Source organism: Rutilus rutilus (genome assembly GCF_951802725.1).
Source record: "Rutilus rutilus genome assembly, chromosome: 18".
Classification (NCBI taxonomy): domain Eukaryota; kingdom Metazoa; phylum Chordata; class Actinopteri; order Cypriniformes; family Leuciscidae; genus Rutilus; species Rutilus rutilus.
In genome coordinates, this window is record NC_140231.1 from 28,480,132 (window position 1) to 28,506,341 (window position 26,210).

At 37.8% G+C, this 26,210-nt stretch overlaps 1 protein-coding gene across 4 annotated transcripts in view; it reads left to right on the forward strand.

Moving 5' to 3' along the window:
• The window catches only part of pde8b (phosphodiesterase 8B), a 58,432-nt gene that overhangs the window by 8,690 nt on the left and 23,532 nt on the right, over nt 1-26,210 (forward strand). For 2 of the 4 annotated variants that reach the window (XM_084387631.1, XM_084387632.1), the window contains exons 1-9: nt 11,190-11,641; nt 11,726-11,782; nt 18,542-18,732; nt 19,833-19,892; nt 20,001-20,058; nt 24,634-24,722; nt 24,806-24,884; nt 25,532-25,672; nt 25,820-25,908. In XM_084387631.1, the coding sequence (XP_084243757.1) occupies nt 11,618-11,641; nt 11,726-11,782; nt 18,542-18,732; nt 19,833-19,892; nt 20,001-20,058; nt 24,634-24,722; nt 24,806-24,884; nt 25,532-25,672; nt 25,820-25,908 (788 nt within the window). In that variant the 5' untranslated portion in view covers nt 11,190-11,617. Of the gene's footprint in view, nt 1-11,189; nt 11,642-11,725; nt 11,783-18,541; nt 18,733-19,832; nt 19,893-20,000; nt 20,059-24,633; nt 24,723-24,805; nt 24,885-25,531; nt 25,673-25,819; nt 25,909-26,210 lie in introns of those variants that run through there. The other 2 variants (XM_084387629.1, XM_084387630.1) reach the window with 1 other exon arrangement.

The window sequence follows — 26,210 nt, forward strand, 5'->3', positions numbered from 1 at the left end:
TCACACATTTATTTTTTTTACATTTAGGGAGGAGTAAAATCTACATTATGTGGTTTCAACAACCAGATGTATTTAGACTTGTCCAGTTTCGCAGAAATGCGTCTCAGACCCCCTCCTGAAATGGTTTGAGCGATCAGATTTAAATCCATCTCAAAAGCGTTTCGGAGGGCATTTACTGTACACCTGGTCTGTTCACGATCAGATAGCTATTCGATCAGAGAAAACGCATGAAGTGACCAGGTGTAAACAGTTAGTCATGGTGAACCGAAAAAAATAAAAAAATAATAATAATTCCAGGTCGAGAAAAATCATGGACATTTAATTTCTATAATATGAAATAGATGTAGATCTATAGATGTATGCATGTCATTAGTTGTGTTTCCACCCACCTATTTTTATGCTCATTTTGGCCCTGTTTATACCTGGTATAGATGATTTTTGGTCGATCGGATCACAAGTAGACGACGGAGAAAAATCCTCGTTTACACCTTGTGTTTTAATCCGTCTCTTTTGTCCACTTTCAACCACTTCTGACAAAGTTTAAATCCAAAGTTTAAATCTGGCTAGTGCGCTTCCCATAATCAGTCAGTAGGTGGAGAGTACACAGTCTTTTGTGGCTGTTCGACCACATGAGCGTTTACACTACGAAAGCAATCCGGTCGAATGAGTTTTTGACTAGCTCTGGAAGTGGTTGAAAGTGGACAATAGGTTTTAGACCGATTTACACCTGTATTTAGCATCGTCCACTTGTGATCCGATCGACCAAAATGCATCTTAATACCTGGTGTAAACTGTCACGGTGGTTGCTGGAAGGCAAACACAGACGAAGATAAGAAATCCAAATGACAGGTTTAATGGTAATTCTGGCAAACAGATCAGGTAGCAACACACACTAACCAAGACGGTGAACAGACAAGGAGTGACTGAAAAGGACGAACTTAGATAGGAACACAAACTAGAAGGGGCAGACAGACGGAGGATGACGACCAGGGCGGGACAGAAGGAGGTAGCATCCATTGTGGTGACGTGGGTAGGAGTGGCCAGGTGGAAATGACCCAGAGCTCAGCCATGCCAAATGCTCAAGGCGGAGGCAACGACAGTAGGAGTCTTGATGGTGATGGATTCAGGGCGAGGATTGTCAGCGACAGAGCTTTGGGAGGTGGAGCTCACCACGCAGACGGAAGTCCGAGGCAGTGATGGTGCGCTGATGACCTGGCCGGCCGCAAAGGAGCCACATCGACGACCCCCCGAGGCGGAGGTGGAGATCCAGAGAGCAGAGGATGAGCTGGTGCGACCGAGGGTGGAGATAGAGCCTGAGGGAAGGTGGAGCTTGCCAAAGCCAAAGGGGTGGAGGGCTGGCAAGCAAAGGACAGACTGCAAGTCCCTAGCTGAGGCTTGGCGATATCCTACCCAGGTGGAGCCGATGGTCCAAGGGAGTCCGGCGAGGCCGAATGCTCGATGGTCAACGCTGGAGTCGAGGGAGGAAGGAGCATAGGTGCAGGAGCCAGGTTGATGGGTAGAGGCGGGACAGAATGCGACGAGGCTGGAGGCGGAACCACGGGCTCATATCAGCAGGTCCACGGTGTTACCTCGCCACTGAGAGGAGGATGAGATAACACAGCGGGACTGATGGGAGACAATGATGGCAGGGTGACAGGCTTGGCAGAGTTCTGGAAATGAAGAGTGGCACAAAAATCCCCAAAAAATAGAGTGTCCTTGATGGCAGTTAGTAGAGGTGACAGGAGAGGGAGGATGCGTGGGCTCACTTCCATGCCCTTGAACTCCACGAGGACTCCCACTGCGATGGACGGCGACGTCAGCTCACACCCTGGTCGGACTCAACATGGTGCTTTGGCTCCGGGGCGACGGTATGGAAGCTTCCAGTCTGCGGGGGGCTTAGGCGTCATCGAACGGGGTGGTGACGGGCTGGGCTCTGGCTGGGTTCTGGATCGGGGCCAGATGCACTCCAGACACCTCACGACGGCTTCCCTCCAAGTCAGACTGGTGGTGTCTGGGAGGTGGATGGTGTTGTGGAAGTTAGCCCCGATCCAGAACAGGGTCTTGAGGGTTTCGTCCTCCAGAGGGCAGTTGCTGGCCAAAAAACAAAAATTCGTAATAAATAAAAAATAATCAGGGCTCTGCTGAGCCATGACGATAAATTTAGCCCTATCATCCATTTGGGCTGGTCTGTTCATCTGTCACAGTGGTTGCGGGAAGGCAAACACAGACGAAGATAAGAAATCCAAAATGACAGGTTTAATGGTAATTCTGGCAAACAGACAATCAGGTAGCAACACACACTAACCAAGATGGTGAACAGAGAACAGACAAGGAGTGACTGAAAAGGAAGAACACAAACTAGGTAACGAGAAACACAGCTGAACAGAATTAACACATAATGAGGTGATCATGGTAACTAAGAAATGGCGGGAATGCAAACAAAGGAAGGCATGTGACATGAAAATAAACTGAATGTCCGTGATAACTGAAATAGAACAGAACAGACTGTGACATAAACAGGGCCTTTGGGATATCACATAATAAATCCTGGATGGAAAGGGCAAGATGCGCATGAATTAGAAAAATGCACATAAAAACCGTATGCCCTCAATTGAGGCAGATACATTTTTTATCTGATAAGAAGTCATGCGCATAAAATACGATTGAAACACCATTTACCGAATAAATCTCCATGTGCAACAACAAATTCACGTGACTTCGCCTCAACAGATATGATGTGATCGGATAACTGGACAAGCCAACAGACCAATCCCATCGCACAGCATCTCAAATGTTGGTTTGGTCATTCTGAAACGCCTGAGCCAATGTCTGTCATCAGAATGATTTGGTTTAACTCCCTCCCAGGGGATTCTCACATGATTGCGTTCCCACCCAAACACTAGGCATCTAATCCGAACGCATGATAACATGACAACGTTTATTCCATTCTTCTGCACGCTTTGAGATGCAAGTCCTTTATGATGTAGGAAAAAAGAGCCACAGTGGCTTCCCCAATTGCAGCAATGCATTTTTAGTACAGATATTTTGCGCCAAATTCCCAGAAAGTGACAGTTTCGTTCTCTTGAACACAGGGGATGGAAACGCTGTTTTATTTTCAAATGTTTTATGTGTTATTCCAATTTTAAATGGACACATAGTAACTGTATTAGAAAATGCTCTTTGTTAGTACAGTAATTATAAATGATTTTTAAAAATCTTGTCTACTGGAAAGTCATGAAACGGTCACTAAGAAGGCATGAACTTGATCTAATTTGTATGATTTATAGATTTACAACATATAGATTAGACATATTCTTGGATACCTTTGTGAAGATTTATAGATTTAGTTGTTTACTTTCAGTTTATATGGCTTGAACTGAATTTGTGTATATCTTGACCTCTTCTGGTTGCCTAGCTGTGCATGTTGAGTTACAACTTTAGGAAGATGAACTGACTAATCACTCAGCTGGTAAGCTGTATATTAATAGATGACACTCTGTTTTATGAGGTTATTTATAGCCCAGTTTAGAGGAACTCTTGAGAGAAAACTTCATATCGTTTACACCAGTATTGACACTTTGAATTATATCTGTATCGGGAAGCTCTTATCAGAATTTTCAGTTCATAAACCGCTTTGTTTGCGGTCTCGTTTCTGTGAACATTTCATGCATTTACAATGAAAAAGTCAGCATGATTGTCTCAGGGGGAAAAAATGTAACCACTGGTCATGATTAGGGGAATTTGAAGTAACATTTTGAAAGTAATTTTGAAAGTAGACATTGATACACATTCCAGCATGATGTGATTTTTAGCCCAAAATGATTCATAGTTATTCACAGTCCTCAATTTGTCCTTCAGAGAGCATGTATCTTGTTGAAATACTGAAAAATGAATAATTAGCATTTTTTGGGGCTCGCATATCCTGTAATTTACCTCAGTACTGCATAGGTGTCACTCTATAAATTATCTTACACTGATTCGGCTGGAACGGTTCACAAAATCCTCGGTTCGGTTTGTATCACGGCTCTGCGGTCACGGTTTTCGGTTAGATTCGGTATACATTGTTAATGTTTTTTTCCTTTATAAGGAAACCTTACAGCTTATGAAAACCCCAAATTCAAAATTAGAATATTGTGAAAAGGTTTTCATAAGCTGTAAGCTGCAAAATTATAACAAATAAAGGCTTGAAATAAATCACTTTGCATGTAATGAGTCAATAGAATATATTAGTTTCACCTTTTAAGTTGAATTACTGAAATAAATGAACTTCTGCACGATATTCAAATTTTTCGAGTTTCACCTGTATGTGCTGTGCACTTTGCTCTCAATAACAAAATAAACACACAACAATAATGACAGTGGTGAGAAAGCAGGAGATCGTAGTGATGTGGATATGTTTGCTCCAATTCTGCGATTCACCGTCATCATGTCGACAGATGAAATCATTTTAAATGACACTGTTATGGTAGTTTGATTGTAAAGTATATTTGACACTATAGACTATATAGATCTGACTATGTGAGACTAGTTTGAATTAATCCTGTTTCTGTGCATAACGCATTGGCACTACAGAATGGCCATTTCTGCATTTTCCCGGACGTTGTATGGTCGTTTCATGTGTCATGGAATAGAAGAGAGGCTCTCGGGCTCGGAAGTCGAATAAGGTTTCGTTACAAGCCGTTCACATGAAAATTCGTATATATAGCCCCTTTAACTAGTAAATACTTCAGAATTTCACATTTAATTTGTTTAACTGGAACAGCCTTTAACAGTGAAGTGTATTATTTTTCATAACAAATATTTCATAACGAATAATCTTCAAAAGCATCTTACCTTGGTAATGAGGAGTTACCTGTGGTCACGATGTAAGAATTAAAGTAACTTTTTGTAAGAGATGTGCTTGTTGTGTTGGCTACACACAAATGCATTTGACCTTTTTGTTGGTGTCAGTAACTAAAGACTTAAAAGGGATCTTTGAATGATTACTTAACGACTCTGTACTGATGGAGACCACTGATAAAAGCAGCACACTGGATCACACCGCGGTCTTAAGATCGCAGTCATACATTTTTGTGCATACATGGTGTGTGTGTTTACTTAGCTACACTATGTAGACAAATTTTTCCAGAGAAGTAAGCTAAAAAAAAAAAAAAAAACCCTGACCTTTGGATATATACACACAGACACACACACACACACACACACACACACACACACACACACACACACACACACACACAGTAAAAAAAACATTGGATTTTAGTAAACTAAGCTTAATTTACTGTTTATCCTATTGATTTATCAAATGAATTTGAAATGACAATTTAAAACTTATTAACTACTAAAAGTAATTAAAATAAACAAGAGTTGCACAATTTTTTTTAATGATTTTAGTGGGTTTTTTTTACCACACACACACACACACACACACACACACACACTATTATGTATACCTTGCTAGTACCGGGTTGGAACCCCTTTTGCCTTCAGAACTGCCTTAATTCTTCAGTGGCATAGATTCAACAAGGTGATACAAAACATTTCTCAGAGATTTGGGTCCATATTGACATGATAGCATCATACAATTGCTGTTGAGACAAGGCAGGATGAATCCATGATTTGAATCCATGATTTCATGTTGTTTACTCAAAATTCTGACCCTACCATCTGAATATTATTGCACTCCAATGTTACAGACCAATGTTTTTCCAATCTTCTATTGCCTGTCTAACGGCTCGAACCAGTCTGGTCATTCTCCTCTGACCTCTGGCAATCAACAAGGCATTTTCACCCACAGAACTGCTGTTCACTGGATAGATTTTTCTGACCGTTCTCTGTAAAATCTAGAGATGGTTGTGTGTGAAAATCCCAGTAGATCAGCAGTTTCTGAAATACTCAGACCAGCCTGCATTCAAAGTCACTTAAATCACATTTCTTCCCTATTCTTCTGATGCGCAATTTGAACTTAAGCAGTTCATCTTGACCATCTTATTGGATGATTAGATGTTTGTGTTAACGAGCAGTTGAACAGGTGTACCTAATAAAGTGGCCAATGAGTCTGTGTATGTTACTGAGTAGTATATGATGAGCTTTATAAAATAAAAGTCTCTAACATTCACCCATTTAGATACCTAAATTGCATGGTTTGCAGTCACGTGATTGTGATGACGCGCGAAATTCAGATGGAGGGCAGGAAGTGAAGAGCGGAATGGACGAGATGGAGTAAAGTCCGAACTTTAGACGCTATTACAAGAGAAGAATATAACAAAAAATGTAAAATATGTTGGACTTGGACGTGATCCTTACGTTATGAAGAGGAGCGATTTTTCAACTGAATTGAAAGATTTACCTGTAACGTTACGCTTGTCTTCAGCTAACTTACAGGGGTAACTTACAAACTCAAAGAAAAGAAGAAACAATTACTTTAACTTTACAAAGTTCGGAAAATGGTACGTTACACAAACATCCACATAAGTTGTATTAACTCACCTTTGACGAAATGATCACTGCACACACGGGCATTTTCCGATTCGGCTCCTCCCGACCGCAGACGTAGGTTTGCAAGCCATTTTTCCCGGTCAATTTCTTGCATTTGTCCCCCTTATGAACAACAACTTTTGGTACACGATAAAAACTCCTCGTGGTTTGATCGATTTGAGCAACCATAAACGACGCAAAACATCGGCGTTTTGAGTTTGTTATAGTGCTTCCTAAATGTAACAAATCACTTCCTGCCCTCCATCTGCATTTCGCGCCATGGCAACGCAGTGACATGACGTCATATGCAAACAAGCTAAACACAAACTAACTGAAAACACAGAACATATTTTTAGATCGGCCGTTTATAACTTTTCTTGTGTAATGTTATATATAATTTTAAATGTATTAATTGATGTATTTTTAAGACAACATACCTTAAAATACATAACATTATTAAATATTAGGATGCTTGTTACAAGATGAGACGACTTTTTCATGGTTTTTACTGTTCAAAATGTCCAAAGCTAAAGCTAAGCACGTTAAAGCGCCATTGCTATAAATAATATATTTTTTAAATAATTATTAATGATTTTTCTTAAATAAAAAAAACTTGTCTGCCTCAAGTTTGCACCAATGAATAATGTGATGTATTCTACCATCTTCAAGCCATTCTACCGTGTGGTTCCTCTGAGACAACGGGACAGAAACACTATCTAGGTGATATCTTATGTAACATGTGATAAGCAAATCTAAATCAATAAAGCCGTAGCGCTGCTGCTTGCCTTCTGTCATCTGGGGGGTTCTAAATATAGCGGGGATCATATTTTATCGTGACCCCATACTCTGTGAAGGAGTGCCTTTGTTCTGTATGTGTGTGTGTGTGTTTTGTCCTCAATAAAAGCACATGACTGAGTCAAAACACACACAATGTCCTGGGAAGAGGAACACACCACGAGAGAAAGAGAGAGAGGGATGCTTGAAAATAGAGGAGATGAAAGAGTTTAAGATAAGACTAAGATGACGAAAGTAACTTAATCATATTTATAAATGCAGTTATGTAATTTTGCAAAGCATCTGTCCTTTATATCCTCAGACAAGCATTGCTGTTTTCTAATGTAAATCTGTGGAGGACCTGTTTGTTTGGATTGCATTTTTAAATGCTATTTTATAACAGTTATCCAAAAAAAATGGTAAAATGTTCAGCTATATTTAGTACATTTTGTGTAAAATAAGTGTTAATTATAGTCAGTAATGTTGAATAGCTCTCTGTCAATCGTATTTTATATTATTTTATATTTATACTTTTATTATTTTAATTTATATCCTAGACTACACAAAAAGTTTGGGGTCAAAGACATTTTGAAAGAAATTAATACTTTTATTCAACAAGGATGCATTAAATTCATCAAAGGTATACAGTAAAGACATTACAAAAGAGTTCTATTTTAAATAAATACTGTTTTTTAATACTGTTTAATAATATTTCACAACATTACTGTTTTTACTGTATTTTGGGTCAAATGCAGCCTTGGTGAGCATAAGAGACTTCTTTATTAAAAAATATTACTGAGCCCAAACTTTTGAACAGTACTTTGAATACTTTAATATCATTATAATATATACTTATAGTAATTCTTTATATTATTAATATTGCAACTTTCCTCTGTAGATACTGATATTGTCATCAGCCATTAAAACAGACTATATCGGTCGACATCTGATAGAGATTCAGTGCCCAGATTTGCGCTACATTGGCCTATAAAATTAAATATTTTATACAAAGTCACATCTCTAGGAGAAACATGAAGCCCTTACAGATATTTATCATGGCAACCATAGATTCCACCAAAGTACCAGTTACTCCCTCCATTAGTTTGTACTCCAATAAAATCCTAGTTTTTGCCACCAATGTCCTTAATAAAATAAGTAAAAAAAATTCATGAAGGAGTGCTCTATTAATTTATCATGGTTTTGCAATTATAACTGAGGTAAATTTGGCAGATATCATAGAATCAGGTTGGAGGTCAGATACAGTCAGATACTTCAAAGACTAGTTTCTAAAACCTCAGATGAGCCCAGAATTCATTCAGCGCTTCTGTTTCAGCGTATGTGTGTGTGTGTGTGTGTGTGTGTGTGTGTGTGTGTGTGTGTGTGTGTGTGTGTGTGTGTGTGTGTGTGTGTGTGTGTGTGTGTGTGTGTGTGTGTGTGTGTGTGTGTGTGTGTGAAATCTAGGAGAGTAGCACAGATCTTTTATCCTGGAGAGATCTGCAGCATGAGAAGAGCTGAAGGCTCTTTGAAGAGCACACGACAAGAGAGAGACTGAAATGAAGCGTATGGAGTCACTTAAAGATAATTAAGAGAAATTTGAAGAAGTAAAATGCTTGGTTTGTTTATTGACACAGCCATCAAACACTTTATGATCTCTGTATCACCACTGACCATCACATAATTTTACTGCACTCGTCATTCCTTAAAGGTGTACTATGTCATTTTTTATGGTAAAAATGGAATATTGCAGTATTTATTATAAATGATCATCCGTGCCCATTGTGTTGCAATGTTTAATCAAAATAACTTCCCCTCCCTCTTGCAGCGACATCTCTTCTCTTTTCTGATGATGTGTTTACTGGCACAAGACAATCTGTCACTCAAATGAGATCGACCAATAGCAAACCACAACCATCCAATCAATTCCTGACAGACAAAATCAAGTCCCGCCCTACATTTTTTCTCATTCGAGAAGCCGTTTCACTCGCAATATACGTCTCCATTGTACAAAGTCCTGCACGTGACATGCGGGGAAAAATATATTAATTCGTTTATAAGTAAATGTGTGCACGATATAATAATTTGTTCCCTCATTTTACTAAATCGCGGCCACATTGTAATAATTAGTTTCCTTGTTGTAGTTAAATTAAAACGAAGGAACTAATTAGTACAACGTGGCCATTATTTACTAAATCAAGGGAACAAATTATATTGTGCGCACGATTTAGTACAACAATGGAAAGAATTATTATATTGTGCGCATTGAATTATTTAAAATGAGGGCCACAATTTACTAATACAAGAGAACAAATTCTTAATTCGTAGCCATGATATATATATTTTTTTCTTGTATGTCAGGTGTGTGTGTAGGATAGGGAAGAAAAGACGACTTCAATCACAGAGTCATGGCGACATTAAAACACTGCGGTCAACTGCTGGTTTGACCTATGATGTGAGTTTGGGACAGGATGACCTGAAAGCAAGTGTGCCACACAAGTCCTGAAAAATATATAACGTATAGGTCATAAACCCCACCCTCTCCATGTAATCTAATGGGACATGAGACAAAATAAACAATTAAATTACACTTCAAATACAGTTTTTCCAAAGATAGTTTCTGTCACTTTAGGTAGTTTTATCACGCTGATGTAAGTTTAAGTGTTCGGGTTGTTTTTTTTAATATATATATATACATATAAGTTTGTTTTTTTAGTTAGTTATTTGATGCTATAAAAACGGGAGTGTGACGTAATGATTTACAGCTGTGACTGACAGCTTCACTAAGCGAAGTAGTCAGTGAGACACTAACGGGATTTTCGGGAGGAGACGGGAGCTTTATCTTTAATTTCTACATTTCCATAACTGTTTATTTCACACTGACATTATGAGTTGTTCTGCAGTAGTCTGTACTTTTTACAGTCTATGCCTGAAAGGGGTGTTTGGGAAACATGTTATTAGTCCGTAGGAGATGTGTGCTATTACACATACCTATTTTTGTCTGGCAGATCATAAAACCACCTATCAATGTCCTGGCAACCATCACAGTGAGTTTTGCACTCACATTTTCGCAATTCCTTATTTGCAGTTATTGGTGCAGAACTTACACACATCATCTTTAATATTCAATCTGAAGCCAGCTGTTAGGTAAGGTGTGAAGAGTGACAGTAAATTCTGCGTCGTAGATTTAGCTAATTGTATAGGATTTTTGTGGACTTAATTCTCAGGCTTTAGCTGCTGTGTTTGTGTGTGTGCCTGGTAAACCCTACGTTATGGGGACCAAATATCCCCACAAGGATATACCAGAAATTGTATTAATAACCATGAGAAAAGCAGCTTATAAATCATACTAAGTGATGTTTTTTAAAAAATGTAAAAAGTTTTCTGTGATGGTATAGGTTTAGGGGTAGGGTTCGTGAAAGGAGATAGAATATTCAGTTATACAGTATAAAAATCATTATGTCTATGGACTGTCCTCATAATGATAGGAAGACCAGTGTGTGTTTAGTCACAGGAATAGAAGCTCTTGACATAAATTAACATAAAACAGGCAGATGACAAAAGCTAATTTATGCTCTCCCATTTACAAAAGAGTGAAAGAGAGAAGCCGTTTTCTCAAGTAAATCGATTTTATTTTTACAATCAAAACAAGGAATTCAGTGTTGCAGTGTATCTAAATATTAATACTCATTTCTTCATTCTTCTTGCAACATGAAATGTGCGTTACATAGGGTAGCATTTATAAACTCAAAAAAATTATGGGTTGTTTCAACCCATGGTTGGGTCAAATATGTTCAAACCCAACCATGGGTTGAAATGTTTTAATTACCCAACGGTTGGGTTAGTATATATTTCACCCCAATCATGGGTTGAAACCACCCAGCATTTTTTAGAGTGTAGTGATTTTGATCTGTATTTAGCCTATGAAGGCTTTTTGTACATGTGTGTTTGTGTGTGAGTGTGTGTGTGAGTGTGTGTGATTCCTGCTGAGAGGCTTATGTGTAGTGTTAAAGTGGATGACGCAGGAAGCTTTGAGCCACCTGCTCTCTGTCATTGCAACAATGCTGCCTTACCATTTGGACAACGCTATATAAAAAACAACCTTTTACTTTTTTGACAATCTACATCATATCCGTCGACGGCTGTTAGAAGTGTTAGGAGCTCTGGTTAAAAAACGTGCTGGATAACACAGTTGGATTGGAGTTCATGCCGATCAGGATGGCTACATCTGTCAATTCAACCTGTGAAACATTATTTCTTCGGTGGACTGACATTGTTTGTCTTATCTAGTTTGCGTAAAATGGTTGTACTGGTGGACATTTAAGCACGTGTGCAAACAATGCGTGATTAAAAACAGGCTATCAATGCCAGAATGTTGCTTCAGGGCTCTGAGATGGTAAAACCGGATACATTCTTCAATTCGTTGCCTTTTGTAACCTCATTTCAACAAAACGTACCTGTTTTTCTCACTCTCTCCCAGGTGTCTGCTGCAGAAGAGCGTTTAGGGCCGATGCGACTGACCCAGGAGCCCATTCAGGTAGAGTCCTAATGTTTAATCATTGTGTGTTTGCTGGAAAATTAATGCCTGTGCATTCAAAAGTTTGGAGTCAGTACGTTTTTGAAAGAAGTAATGCTCATTAAGGCTGGCATTTATGTGATCAGAAATAGAGTAAAAACAGTAATGTTACAGTAATATATAGATATTATTATAATTTAAAAGAGCTATTTTCTAATATAATATATTTTAAAATGTATTCCTGTGATGCAAAGTTGAATTTTCAGCATCATTACTCCAGTCTTCAGCATAACATGATCCTTCAGAAATCATTCTAATATTCTAATAGTATCATTGTTGAAACCGGTTGTGCTCATTAATATTTGTTGTGGAAACCATGACACTTTTTTCAGGATTCTTTGATGAATAGAAATTTCACAACAGTGAAATCTTTTGTAACTTTATGAATGTCTTTACTGTCACTTTTGATCAGTTTAATGTGTCCTTGCTAAATAAAAGTATTAAAAACTTACTCAGCCCAAACTTTTGAATGGAAGGATATTTATTGCCTTTTTTTAAGTCTAGATGTGGGGTTTGCGACCCATTGAAGTTTGGTTCAACTTGAAGAAATTATAACAGAAATATAGTATTGTACAGTAGAATGTACTTCTCACCTTAATAATAATAGTAATCTTCATTTTTTTTTAAGGAATAATCAAAACATTTCTTCCATGTTTTAGTTTTAACAGGAAACCTCTGTTGTGCAACCCTTTGCTAAGAAAATAAATAAAAGGAATTGTTACATTTTCATTTGATTGCATTTTAAAAGATTAGCCTTAATTGCATTACTGCCTTTTTTGCTGATAAATTTGTATTAAAACAAAAAATTCAACATTTCATAGGACCCTATTATTGTAAACATAAAAAAAAAAAAAAAAGTTGTTCAAGCTATATGAATTCAATTGATTAGACATGCTTCTTGATTATTAAAATTAAATTAATTTTAATTAAATTAAGTTCAATTTAAATTCCATATGACCTTAAACATGTCATTTTTGGTAAACTTTTAATAAATTGTTGATAAATTGTATATGCTGTTTAGTTTGAATTGATTAGGCATGCTTTATGATTACGAGAGTACAAACTGTACAATCACTTTAATAATTATGAGGGGATCCCTGCCCCCAACTCCTGGCTTTGATCTGGTTAATGATCTGGGATGGGTAACAAAAGGTGCATGTTTAATTGGTTAATTGCTGAGACTGAATCCATGTGGGGGTTACTAAACCTCAGGTTGCTTTAAGTGAATGATCAAATTCTTTAAATGAAAAGGATGTGCTTTGACTTTATTTAAATTAACCACCAAATTTTGACCAATTTGAAATTCGGCATTGGCCGATAATCTTGTCAGCTTGGCGAGCATCAGAAGTGTTATATCCTCCTTGTTTCGAGGCAAAATCTGTCGGCCTTGTCAGTGGATAAAAACATTTTTAAAATGTGAATATTGTATATTGAGTAAAATAATTTTTGATTTCAGCAATTTGTTAGCACTCTCTAAATGTCTGCACTACCCATTAAAACACAAACAAATTAGACAACCACTATAATATACACAGTTTCTAGCAATTTTTCATTATTCCAGGTTAGCATAGTTTTGCAGTGCATTCCGCACTTTATTTTCGAGTTTATAGGATTAAAAAGCATAATTGCAGGTCACTGTGGAACCATGTAGAAATGCATTGCACACACTGCAGCTAAATTTGATTGTCAATTCACCTTTTTGTGCTTAATCCTGTTCTGTACACACAAAGTTCAGTAATTTATGGAAGGGACAACTGCATTCTACAACTGGATTAACTCCTGAAAAATGCAGGTTGTGACAGCCGCATTTACAAAAACTCTACGCAGTGTTTAAGGAACTGACCTGAACAACTAGTTGCTAATGACATATTTAAACGTGCATCAGAGATATTTCTCCCTTTTGTATGCACAGTGCAAGAAATCACAGGGAAAGAGGTGCAAGCCTTGACTCATTCGTATTGCCAGGTCTTGCTAGAAAAAAACCCAGCAAACAAAAACAAGCCCATACTAAACCGAAATAAGTCCAAATGTATCATATTGAAAATAATAGGCTACCAAAATATTGCGAGCCCTTCCTGCCCACTTAAAAAACTCCATAACAAGCCCAAAAACACCTGTATCAGCAGTAGTTGTAAAATTGCAGAACATAACGAGTTATGCCTTAACTCTACCCTTTGGTCAAAAATAGTGGATACCAAAGATGCAAGACATCATAGCATTGCTAATATGGTTACCACGGCGTTAATCATAGCAATTTCGTGCTATGCTCTTAACATGGGCTCATGACCTCTGGGATAATCTTGAGATGTCTCAGAGGATTGACAGAGAGATTATCCTGGGTGTTTGTGTGTGTGTGTGTGTGTGTGTGTGTGTGTGTGTGTGTGTGTGTGTGTGTGTGTGTGTGTGTGTGTGTGTGTGTGTGTGTGTGTGTGTGTGTGTGTGTGTGTGTGTGTGTGTGTGTGTGTGTGTGTGTGTGTGCGTGCGTGTGTGTGTGCGTGCGTGTGTGTGCGCGCATATGTGTGTGTGTATGTATTGGTGTGTAGTATTAGTGGGAATTATGGTTATAAAAGTGGAACTAAAAAGAGAAATTGTATGTAATGTGTTAACCTAATGACCTAATAAATTGAGGCTGTTTATGTAAGTTGTTTATGTAAAGTCATATTCAGCTGATGTAACTATGGAAATCAATCAAGATTGATTTTACAAATGGATCACCTGTCATTCTTTTTTTTTTAGGGTCTTTTGAAATTAAATTGACTTTAAAAACGAATCCAGTTCGAAGTTCCAGTGTTATTTTAGTATCGTTGATATAGGCCTACTATTATAGTTTTTGTTAATAATTAGAATTTTATTTTTATATTTTCTGTTTTTAGTTAAATATTAGTCATTTTGTTGAGTGATTTTGTCAATTTTATTTTATTTATTTATTTTTAAATATGGCTATATATAAATTGTATAAATTTTATCCATTAGTTTTGCTTAATTTAGTTTCAGTTATTTTAGTTCTTCAAGTTAAACTAAATGAAAATGAGAAATGTTGCTTTGGCAACAACCTGAAATTAAAAATATATATATATATATTTCCCAGTTAACATTTATTTTGTTTCAAGTAACAAAATTTTTTACATTATAATTATTATTATTATTATTATTATTTGACAAGCTATCTGTAATGCCCCTCAAATTCACTCTAGTGATGTTTATATTCTCTCTCTCTGATGTGAACATGTGCAGATATACAGCAGGGTCACCAAGGCAGTGTAACACTCTATTTCATTATTTCACTATTTCTAGTGACGCTTAATCTGCTCTATTTCATACATCAAATAGCATTTTCATTTGATTTGAACAGTTGCACATATACAGAAGATTTACCAAATCCGACGTTACAGGTTACAGAAATGTATTACCTAGATTTGGTGTAAGATCTCGTGTAAGTCAGGGGTCTGAGAGGCCGTATAAGTAACAAAGAAGTAAAATTGTATTTAAATGTTGATTATATAAAAACAAATTAGAAACCAAACAAAACAGAAAAGATAAGATAAGATGCGTTATTTAAGCCGGGGACACACTTAACAACTGTAAGGCCGATTATGAATGTAATTTGATACTTCTGACCAGAGCAGAGGTGTCAAAAGTATTCACATTCATTACTCCGGTAGAAGTATAGATACTAGGGTTTAAAAAGACTTCTGTAGAAGTTGAAGTATCAACTCAAGCTTTTTACTCAAGTTAAAGTATAAAAGTACTTGTTTCAAAACTACTTAAAGTATAAAAGTAAAAGTAATGTAAGAAAAAAAAATCTCTCTCTCTCTCTCTCTCTCTCTCTCTCTCTCTCTCTCTCTCTCTCTCTCTCTCTCTCTCTCTCTCTCTCTCTCTCTCTCTCTCTCTCTCTCTCTCTGAATGATTTGACGCGATTTGCCCCGATTTCTCCCTCGCTTACCGCATCTAGGTTTCCTTCTGAGGAGTTTTGGCAAACAACCAAATGTGACTACAGCCTCTCACAAGTTAGAAAGACACCACAACGCCAATCAGTTTAGCGATGTGTATTCAGGAGGCGGGACTCAGATCTAAACCGTTTGTGTAATTGGCCAATTTTTTATTTTATTTTTTTAACGACGACAAGCCGGAATGAAAACAAGCCAAAATTAAATAGGAGTAACGAGGCTACTTTTAAAATGTAAGGAGTAGAAAGTACAGATAATTGCGTGAAAATGTAAGGAGTAGAAGTAAAAAGTCGTCAGAAAATTAATTACTCCAGTAAAGTATAGATACCCCAAATTTCTACTTAAGTAAGGTAACGAAGTATTTGTACTTCGTTACTTGACACCTCTGGACCAGAGAGAGTTGCGTTCGGTCGGTGTTCACAGTCGGTGTTTAAAATCTGCTCCAGTCATTGGAAACAGTCTGTAAGTGTGTTCAGTTCAGTCTTAGAATGTTTCAGCTAGTTGTTAAGTGTGTCCCCGGCATTGGAAAAGAGCATATGGCAAACATGGTGTTCGTGAGACCGACGGTTAAGTAGAGATGCACTGAAAGAGGTTTGAGTTATTAAATACATTGCAAAGCAAATTCTCCTCATCCAAGACCCATGGCTGGATACATTTTTTGTCTAATACAATTATTTGAGTAGTGTAAATTTTATTAAAATGTGGAGTGTGTATATGGCTACGTTCACACTGTGCTTTAGGGATTGACAACGGCATTTACTTACAGGTGTGAGTCTTAAAATGTCCCGTTCAAACAGCAACTTAAAGTAGCATCTCGAGTACTGTCTGTATGAACGTGCAACAGGAGTCAAGCACGTATTCAAAGCGACAGTGACCAAAGTAACATAAAAGATGGCGACATCCATAAAACTGAAAAGTCTTATCACTTATGGCACGGCAATAGGCCTTTATCACACTTCCACGTTCGAAAAGTGTAAGCTTCAATTAGGAGCGTAAAAAATAGCACATTGTTGTGATTTATTTATTTAAAATTCAGCAAGATACTTCTTCTAAAAAAGTTGTCATAATATTCAGAGTACATATTTCGTGATTTAAAGGGGAGCGCGCAAGCCATACTGTACGTGTATGCGCAATACTTCAGTCTGATCACCTTATTTTATTGCAGAACTGCAAGAATACAGTACAAACAACACATCACATTAATGAGCATTAGAATTAGACAAATCTACTTACAACTGAAGTCTGTTTTGGGGGGGTTCAATTAAAAGTTTTGGGGGAAACTTAATGTGTTAAACAATAATTTTTTCATGCACTTACTTTACGATGCAATCATCAATAATTAGATCAAATTGAAGTTGTTTAAATAAAGGAATATTTCCAATGTTTGGATAGCATTCTACTGTAGACAATAATGGGTCAGTCATTAAATCAGTCCAGTGATTCCTCTGTCAGTAACTTGAGCTGCGTTAATCTCATGTCTAGCAACACCGGCAGCGCTGACAATCGCATCTCTCAGATAAACGTTTATTGTTAAGTTGAACTAAATTTGTTTAATTTTCTTCTCAAAACTGGCATCCTTCTATTGACAATAATGCTAGTCGGAGCAGGATGTGACGACACGATGACTCTGATAAAGGTCTATAGTCTAATCGAGCCGCCAGTTCATTCGTCAAATCTTCATTAAACGTCAGCAGCTTATATATGTTATATGTGCGTAGAGACTGAGCATTTCAGTCGTGCGTTGAACACAAAACTGGTAGAAGCAGCTCTTGTGGACAACAGTGACTGGATCTAAAACCTTCAGATGACACATCGCTGTAAGTTACCGAAAGCGAAGCCACACACGAAAACCCACAACACACGGTAGACACATGGTCACGTGACAGACAACTAGTTGTCCAGTCCGGTTCTGTTCACACAGCGCGGGTTATCCGAGAATGCGGTTGAGAGTCCTGAAAATGTATGGGTGTGAGTTTGGATATAGAGTGTGGTTGTTACTGTCGTAAATAACCGAAACGAATGTAATAGAATGGGATAATTCACCCAAAAATGAAAATTCTGTCATCATTTACTCATCCTTATGTCGTTCCAAACCTGCATGAGTTTCTTTGTTCTGCTGAACACAAAAGAAGATATTTTAGAGAATGCTGGTAATCAAACAGTTGACTATAACCATTGACTTCCATAGTAGGAAACAAAAAATACTATGGAAGTCAATAGTCAACTTTGATTACCAGCATTCTCTAAAATATCTTCTTTTGTGTTCAGCAGAACAAAGAAACTCATGCAGGTTTGGAACGACATAAGGATGAGTAAATGATGACAGAATTTAGATTTTTAACTGTGACAGGTTGATTGACAGGCCAATTTATGGTGACAGAAAGCATGTAAACATTGTGACAGAATGCAATTTTTTGACATGGTAATATGTCCCAAAGCTTGGCTATTCTTTTACTACACACTTTTTCTTCTCAATAAGAGTACATACTTTTAGAGCAGAGCATAAGTAGGTGAATTGGGACGCGGCAATAGTGTGTGTGAGCGGGTGAGGTCAGTTCGCCCCCTGTAGGTGCACATGCGCCGCTGCACGGTGGGCCTCCAGAGTGAGGTAGCGGCGACAGAGGCGTCCTGAACGACCTGGGCCATGTGGAATTTCACATCGCAGCTCCATGGTTACACAACGCTCAACAGGATGAAAGACTGTTGACCTTTCACATGCAACCAACAACAGCACCTCTCTCTCTCTCTTTCTCTCCGTCTCTCTCTCGCTCAGGTGTTACTGGTCTTCGCTAAAGAGGACAGTCAGAGCGATGCTTTCTGCTGGGCGTGTGAGCGTGCGGGGTTCAGGTGTAACATCGCACGAACACCTGAGTCTGCGGTGGAGTGTTTCTTGGATAAACACCACGAGATCGTCATCATTGATGGGCGGCACTCACGGTACTTTGAGGCTGATGCCGTCTGCAGGTGGGTCCAACAAACCATCCATCATCTGTCTCTCGCTCAGTTCTGTTCATATCTTTTACACGTTTGCATGGACATTGATTATGATTAATTTGAGTATATTTCAGTTACAATGTACATTTTGCCTGTTCAAAAGTTTGGGTCAATATGATTTTTTTTTCAAAGAAATTAATACTTTTATTCAGCAAGATTGCATTGAATTGATCAAAAGTTACAGTAAAGACATTTATAATGTTAGAAAAGATTTATTTCAAATGCTGTTATTTTGAACTTTCTGTCCATCAAATAATGCTGAAACAATGTATCCTTGTTGCCACAAAAATATTAAGCAGCACAACTGTTGATGATTTTTTTTAAAAATATTTTTATAATAATTATTGATAATAATAAACAACATTGATAAAAATGTATTGAGCAGCAAATCATCATATTAGAATGATTTCTGAAGGATCATGTGACTCTGAAGACTGGAGTAATGATGCTGAAAATTCAGCTTTTCCATCACGGGAATAAATGGCATTTTAAAATATATTTAAATAGAAAATAGCTCTTTTCAATTGTAATAATATTTCACAATATTACTGTTTTTACTGTATTTTTGATCAAATAAATGCAGCCTTGATAAGCATAAATAAACGTCTTTCATAAAAAATCTTACAGGCCCCACATTTTTTAACCGTTGTGTGTGAAAAAATTGGGCTGCAAAAAATCTGTTTATTCGATTTAATTATTTGTGAATCTTTAAGAACTCTTTAAGACCAGTTAAAGGTTGCCCACCACAGTGTCTGGCAGGTAAATAAGGCAAGGAAATGGTCTGAATTTGATTGGTGGCGGCTGTTAATTCCTGCACAGAGGTTTAAATGCATCTGCACGCACACACTCACGTATTCAAAGCTGGCAACTCTCTACCAAATCTAGTTGTTGCCAGATCACTTTTTTTCCCAGTGGACGTCTGAGTGTGTGAGGGAGTCTTTTGGAGTTGTGTGTGTGCAAGAGAGAGGGAAATATGTACAAGATGCTTGATTTCACTGTTGTATTAGTCATGATGGAATCAGAAAATATAAAAACCTACTTTTTTTATTATTGTGTGTGTTTTTAAACAGGATGATCCGAGCGGCTAAGCATTCTGAACACACTGTTATTTTGGCAGTGATGCCACAAATGTAAGGTTTACCTCAGAACACTTTTGGATCTATTATCCATGTGTTACAGATGTCCATCATGTTCCTCCTACTGATCTTTCTCTCTCTCTCTCTCTCTCTCTCACACAGTCCCTCAGATCAGGAGGAACCATCTGTCCTTCCTCTTCTCTCTGCTGGCTTCTCCAGAGTGAGTATTTTACTCTAAAGAAGGTGGAGCCTCAGAGCACATCTACCTATTACATAATCGCCATGGACAAATGTTATTTCAAAGGTGTTAACTGGCTGGAGCAAACTTTTACGGAAAGTTCACTTTGGCAAGCTGTTTTGAACTCTCGAAACTAACTTAATTTTGTTCGAAATTGCGCATGAACATTCATGACTCGGGTATGTCCTGTTCAGGCTAATATGGTCTTAAAGTACTGTCATGAGTTTTAAAGGGATACTCCACTTTTTTTGGAAATATTAGGCTCATTTTACAACTCCCCCAGAGTTAAACAGTTGAGTTTGATATGGTATGACGCAGCGCCTGAAAATAGTCCCCACCTCGGTAACTCCCAACGTGACCGGGACTAAGTTTATCTAACCTATTAGACCTATTTTCAGGCGCTGCGTCATATCATTATGCCTGCTGCACTCATGGTACTCAAAGTTTCTTGATTATTACGCAGGAATGAGAGTATAGTTCCTAGCCATATCAGCCTAGAAAATCGCAACTTTACATTTTCCGTCTGTCTTAGTACACGATGTAACTACAGAAGAGTCAAGTTTTAAATAGGAAAAATATCGAAACTCTTTGGTAATTTTTTTGAGAGAGATGCTAATGGTCTTGTCCGATTCAATGATCTATGCTAAGCTATGCTAAATGTGGTACCACCAGACCCGGAGATCGGCTGAATGGATTCGAAAACGGTAAAACTCAACTGTTTAACTCTGGGGGAGTTGTAAAATGAGCCTATTTCCAAAAAAAGTGGAGTATCCCTTTAATATCAGTTACATTTTATCGGCAGCATTTTTACTGTTGATTACCACAGGGTTTTTTGTTTTGTTTTGTTTTATATTAAAATTAATTAATTGAACTGTAAACATTTTAGTAATTGTAATTGTAGTTTGCTCCATGTACATAACATTCCTTTCTTGTATATCCTTGCTCATGGTCATAATTTAGATATAATTTTGCTCAGACAAAGTTATTAAAGGGATAGTTCACCAAAAGAAATAAAATTCTGTCATTAATTACTCACCATCATGTCGTTCCAAACCCGTAAGACTTTCGTTCATCTTTGGAACACAGATGAAGATCTTTCTGATGGAATCTAAGAGATTTCTGTCCCTCCATTGAAAGCTATTCAACTACCACTTTGATGCTTCATAAAGTTCATAAAGAGATCGTAAAACTAATCCATATGAATTTAGTGGTTTAATCCAAATTTTCTGAAGAGACACAATCACTTCATATGATGAACAGATTTAATTTATATACAGATTTAACTTTTAATCACATATAAACATTCATCAACACACATCAGGTGTGGTAAACGGAAGCTCAAGCATGTTGCTCGGCGTGCGCGAACCAATGAGGTTCATTCTTCTGTTACGCTGCAGGTTTGAGCTTCAGCAAGAACCAATGAGGATCATTCTCGTGTTACGCTGCATGTTTGAGCTTCAGCAAGAACCAATGAGGATCATTCTCGTGTTACGCAACACGTTTGAGCTTCAGCAAGAACCAATGAGGATCGTTCTCGTGTTACGCAACACGTTTGAGCTTCAGCAAGAACCAATGAGGTTCATTCTCGTGTTACGCAACACGTTTGAGCTTCAGCAAGAACCAATGAGGATCGTTCTCGTGTTACGCAACACTTTGAGCTTCAGCAAGAACCAATGAGGTTCATTCTCGTGTTACGCAACACGTTTGAGCTTCAGCAAGAACCAATGAGGTTCATTCTCGTGTTACGCAACACTTTGAGCTTCAGCAAGAACCAATGAGGATCATTCTCGTGTTACGCAACACGTTTGAGCTTCAGCAAGAACCAATGAGGATCATTCTCGTGTTACGCAACACGTTTGAGCTTCAGCAAGAACCAATGAGGTTAATTCTCGTGTTATGCAGCACGTTTGAGCTTCAGCAAGAACCAATGAGGTTCATTCTTGTGTTACGCAACATGTTTGAGCTTCAGCAAGAACCAATGAGGATCATTCTTGTGTTACGCAACATGTTTGAGCTTCAGCAAGAACCAATGAGGATCATTCTCGTGTTACACAGCACGTTTGAGCTTCAGCAAGAACCAATGAGGTTAATTCTCGTGTTATGCAGCACGTTTGAGCTTCAGCAAGAACCAATGAGGTTCATTCTCGTGTTACGCAACACGTTTGAACTTCAGCAAGAACCAATGAGGTTAATTCTCGTGTTACGCAGCACGTTTGAGCTTCAGCAAGAACCAATGAGGTTCATTCTTGTGTTACGCAACATGTTTGAGCTTCAGCAAGAACCAATGAGGATCATTCTCGTGTTACGCAGCACGTTTGAGTTTCTGTAAGAACCAATGAGGATCATTCTCGTGTTACGCAGCACGTTTGAGCTTCAGCAAGAACCAATGAGGATCATTCTCGTGTTACGCAACACGTTTGAGCTTCAGCAAGAACCAATGAGGTTCATTCTCGTGTTACGCTGCAGGTTTGAGCTTCAGCAAGAACCAATGAGGTTCATTCTCGTGTTACGCAGCACGTTTGAGCTTCAGCAAGAACCAATGAGGTTCATTCTCGTGTTACGCAGCACGTTTGAGCTCCAGCAAGAACCAATGAGGTTCATTCTCGTGTTACGCAGCACGTTTGAGCTTCAGCAAGAACCAATGAGGTTCATTCTCGTGTTACGCAGCACGTTTGAGCTTCAGCAAGAACCAGTGAGGTTCATTCTCGTGTTACGCAGCACGTTTGAGCTTCAGCAAGAACCAATGAGGTTCATTCTCGTGTTACGCAGCACGTTTGAGCTTCAGCAAGAACCAATGAGGTTCATTCTCGTGTTACGCAGCACGTTTGAGCTTCAGCAAGAACCAATGAGGTTCATTCTCGTGTTACGCAGCACGTTTGAGCTTCAGCAAGAACCATTGAGGTTCATTCTCGTGTTACGCAACACGTTTGAGCTTCAGCAAGAACCAATGAGGTTCATTCTCGTGTTACGCAGCACGTTTGAGCTTCAGCAAGAACCAATGAGGTTCATTCTCGTGTTACGCAGCACGTTTGAGCTTCAGCAAGAACCAGTGAGGTTCATTCTCGTGTTACGCAACACGTTTGAGCTTCAGCAAGAACCATTGAGGTTCATTCTCGTGTTACGCAACACGTTTGAACTTCAGCAAGAACCATTGAGGTTCATTCTCGTGTTACGCAAAACGTTTGAGCTTCAGCAAGAACCATTGAGGTTCATTCTCGTGTTACGCAACACGTTTGAGCTTCAGCAAGAAACAATGAGGTTCATTCTCGTGTTACGCAGCACGTTTGAGCTTCAGCAAGAACCAATGAGGTTCATTCTCGTGTTACGCAGCACGTTTGAGCTTCAGCAAGAACCAATGAGGTTCATTCTCGTGTTACGCAGCACGTTTGAGCTTCAGCAAGAACCAGTGAGGTTCATTCTCGTGTTACGCAGCACGTTTGAGCTTCAGCAAGAACCAATGAGGTTCATTCTCGTGTTACGCAGCACGTTTGAGCTTCAGCAAGAACCAATGAGGTTCATTCTCGTGTTACGCAGCACGTTTGAGCTTCAGCAAGAACCAATGAGGTTCATTCTCGTGTTACGCAACACGTTTGAACTTCAGCAAGAACCAATGAGGTTCTTCTCGTGTTACGCAGCACGTTTGAGCTTCAGCAAGAACCAATAAGGTTCTTCTCGTGTTACGCAGCACGTTTGAGCTTCAGCAAGAACCAATGAGGTTCATTCTCGTGTTACGCAGCACGTTTGAGCTTCAGCAAGAACCAATGAGGTTAATTCTCGTGTTACGCAACATGTTGAGCTTCAGCAAGAACCAATGAGGTTCATTCTCGTGTTACGCAACACTTTGAGCTTCAGCAAGAACCAATGAGGTTCATTCTTGTGTTACGCAGCACGTTTGAGCTTCAGCAAGAACCAATGAGGTTCATTCTTGTGTTACGCAGCACGTTTGAGCTTCAGCAAGAGATTTGTTCTCGTGCGTCAAGCAGATTCAGTTGAGCTTCTGTTTATGTTCACTGATCAATGTCTATATGTGAATAAATGCCTAAATTCAATCTGTTCATTGTATAAAGCGATCAAGTCTCTTCAGAAAATTTGGACAAAACCGCTAAATTCATATGGATTAGTTTTTTACGATCTCTTTATGAACTTTTTGAAGTGGTCAAATTGGTAGTTGTGTAGCTGTCAATGGAGAGACTGAAATCTCTCAGATTTAATCAAAAAGATCTTCATTTGTGTTCTGAAGATGAACGGAAGTCTTACGGTTTGGAACGTCATGAGGGTGAGTAATTAATGACAGACTTTTTATTATTGGGTGAACTTTAAGTGATTCTATTACACTACACTCACAAGTAGCAATGCATTTCAACACTCATCTCAGTTCAATGTCGTGTCCCATAGACTTCCCAGATGTTCCTCAATATAAATACCCAGAACAGATAAGTTTGTTTACTGATCCCAGCCGGAAAAACTTGACTCAGCTTTATCAGGCAGTAGAAAATAGGACAGCATGCATACTGCAGTGCTGTATGAGACTATGAACTATATGCCTCTCTCTTTCAGAGGTACCTGGAGAACAGCAGTGTGTCGGCCTGTTATAATGAGTTAATCCAGTTAGAACATGGAGAGGTTCGAGCTCAGTTCAAACTGAGGTAAGTCTCAAGCATGAGCTTCCAGAACTAAAGAAGCTGGTGTAAAATATATATAATATTTGTTTGTGTTTCTGTTCTTGCAGGGCTTGTAACTCTGTGTTTACCGCGTTAGAACAGTGTCAGGAAGCCGTGGAGATCAGCAGTGAAGATCATGTCATTCAAGTGAGTTTTGGTATCCAAACAGATCTTCCCACAGGGCTTTGGTCACATTTAAGCAGGCCCTTTTTTTTTAAAATCAACATCCTTACAAGGACCGCCCTCTAGAGCAAATCCAGTAGAGTGAGAGAACAGTGAATGGCCTAAAACTAAAGTGAACCCGCGTCATTTTTGACAGCAAGATTTTCATGTATTTGATTTTGATGTTTTGTAAATCCAAAATGATTTAGTGTAAGGTTGTAAACAATCATAAAATGTTGCTTCTGATTTATTGTCATAACATTTATTAATTAACAGAATTAATAATAATTTGTATTTGTTGTTTATGTCACTTACAGTGCCAGATTAATACACTTTTACCTTAAGAAGAAGACTTTTATTCAACTTTGAAACATAATTCAAATATATTATTTTCTTTTGTAAACAAACAAATATTAACAGGGTAAAATAAATGAATATTAATATTATAAATATTAAAGCATCTTAAGTATTTCTAGTCTAAGTATAGTCTGAAGTATAAATAGTAAAAGTATAGTCTAAAGTATAATATTTTCTAAAATAAGAATACAATATAATACACATAATGTTTTCCCCTTTCTCTAATGTGTACTTGTTGATATGCAGGTTTTTTTTATTGTTCTGTGTATTTTTAGTATGTAAATCCAGCGTTTGAAAAGATGATGGGCTATCACAGAGGTGAAGTGATTGGTAAAGAGTTGACTGAACTACCTAAGAGTGACAAGAACAGCGCCGACCTGCTGGACACCATCAACACCTGCATCAAGAAAGGAAAGGTCAGCCGGCCATAGCACATTGATTTTTTGAGGGTCATAATATTAGATCATATTTGACTTTAGCAACTTTTTATAACCCTTACAATACTTATCATTTATTCAATTATTAGCTGTTTTTTTTAAGTATGTTTGTGTTTGTTTGCTTAGGAATGGCAGGGGATCTATTTCTCACGGAGGAAGTCAGGGGACAGTATTCAGCAATATGTCAGAATCACTCCTGTGATTGGCCAGGGAGGGTAAGTCACATGATCATAAAAAAGTCAATAAATTAAATTAAATTAAATTAAATTAAATTAAATTAAATCATAAAAAATGAAATGTTATATTTTGTAATTTAATTGAAAATTTATATTTGGTAATAAATGAATATAAAAAATATTTTTATTTAACAAAATAATGATAGTAAAAGAATATATACTGTATGTATATATATATATATATATATATATATATATATATATATATATATATATATATATATATTAAATCAATTATTTAGTATTTATTAATGAAATTATTTAAATATTTTAGTTTTTGT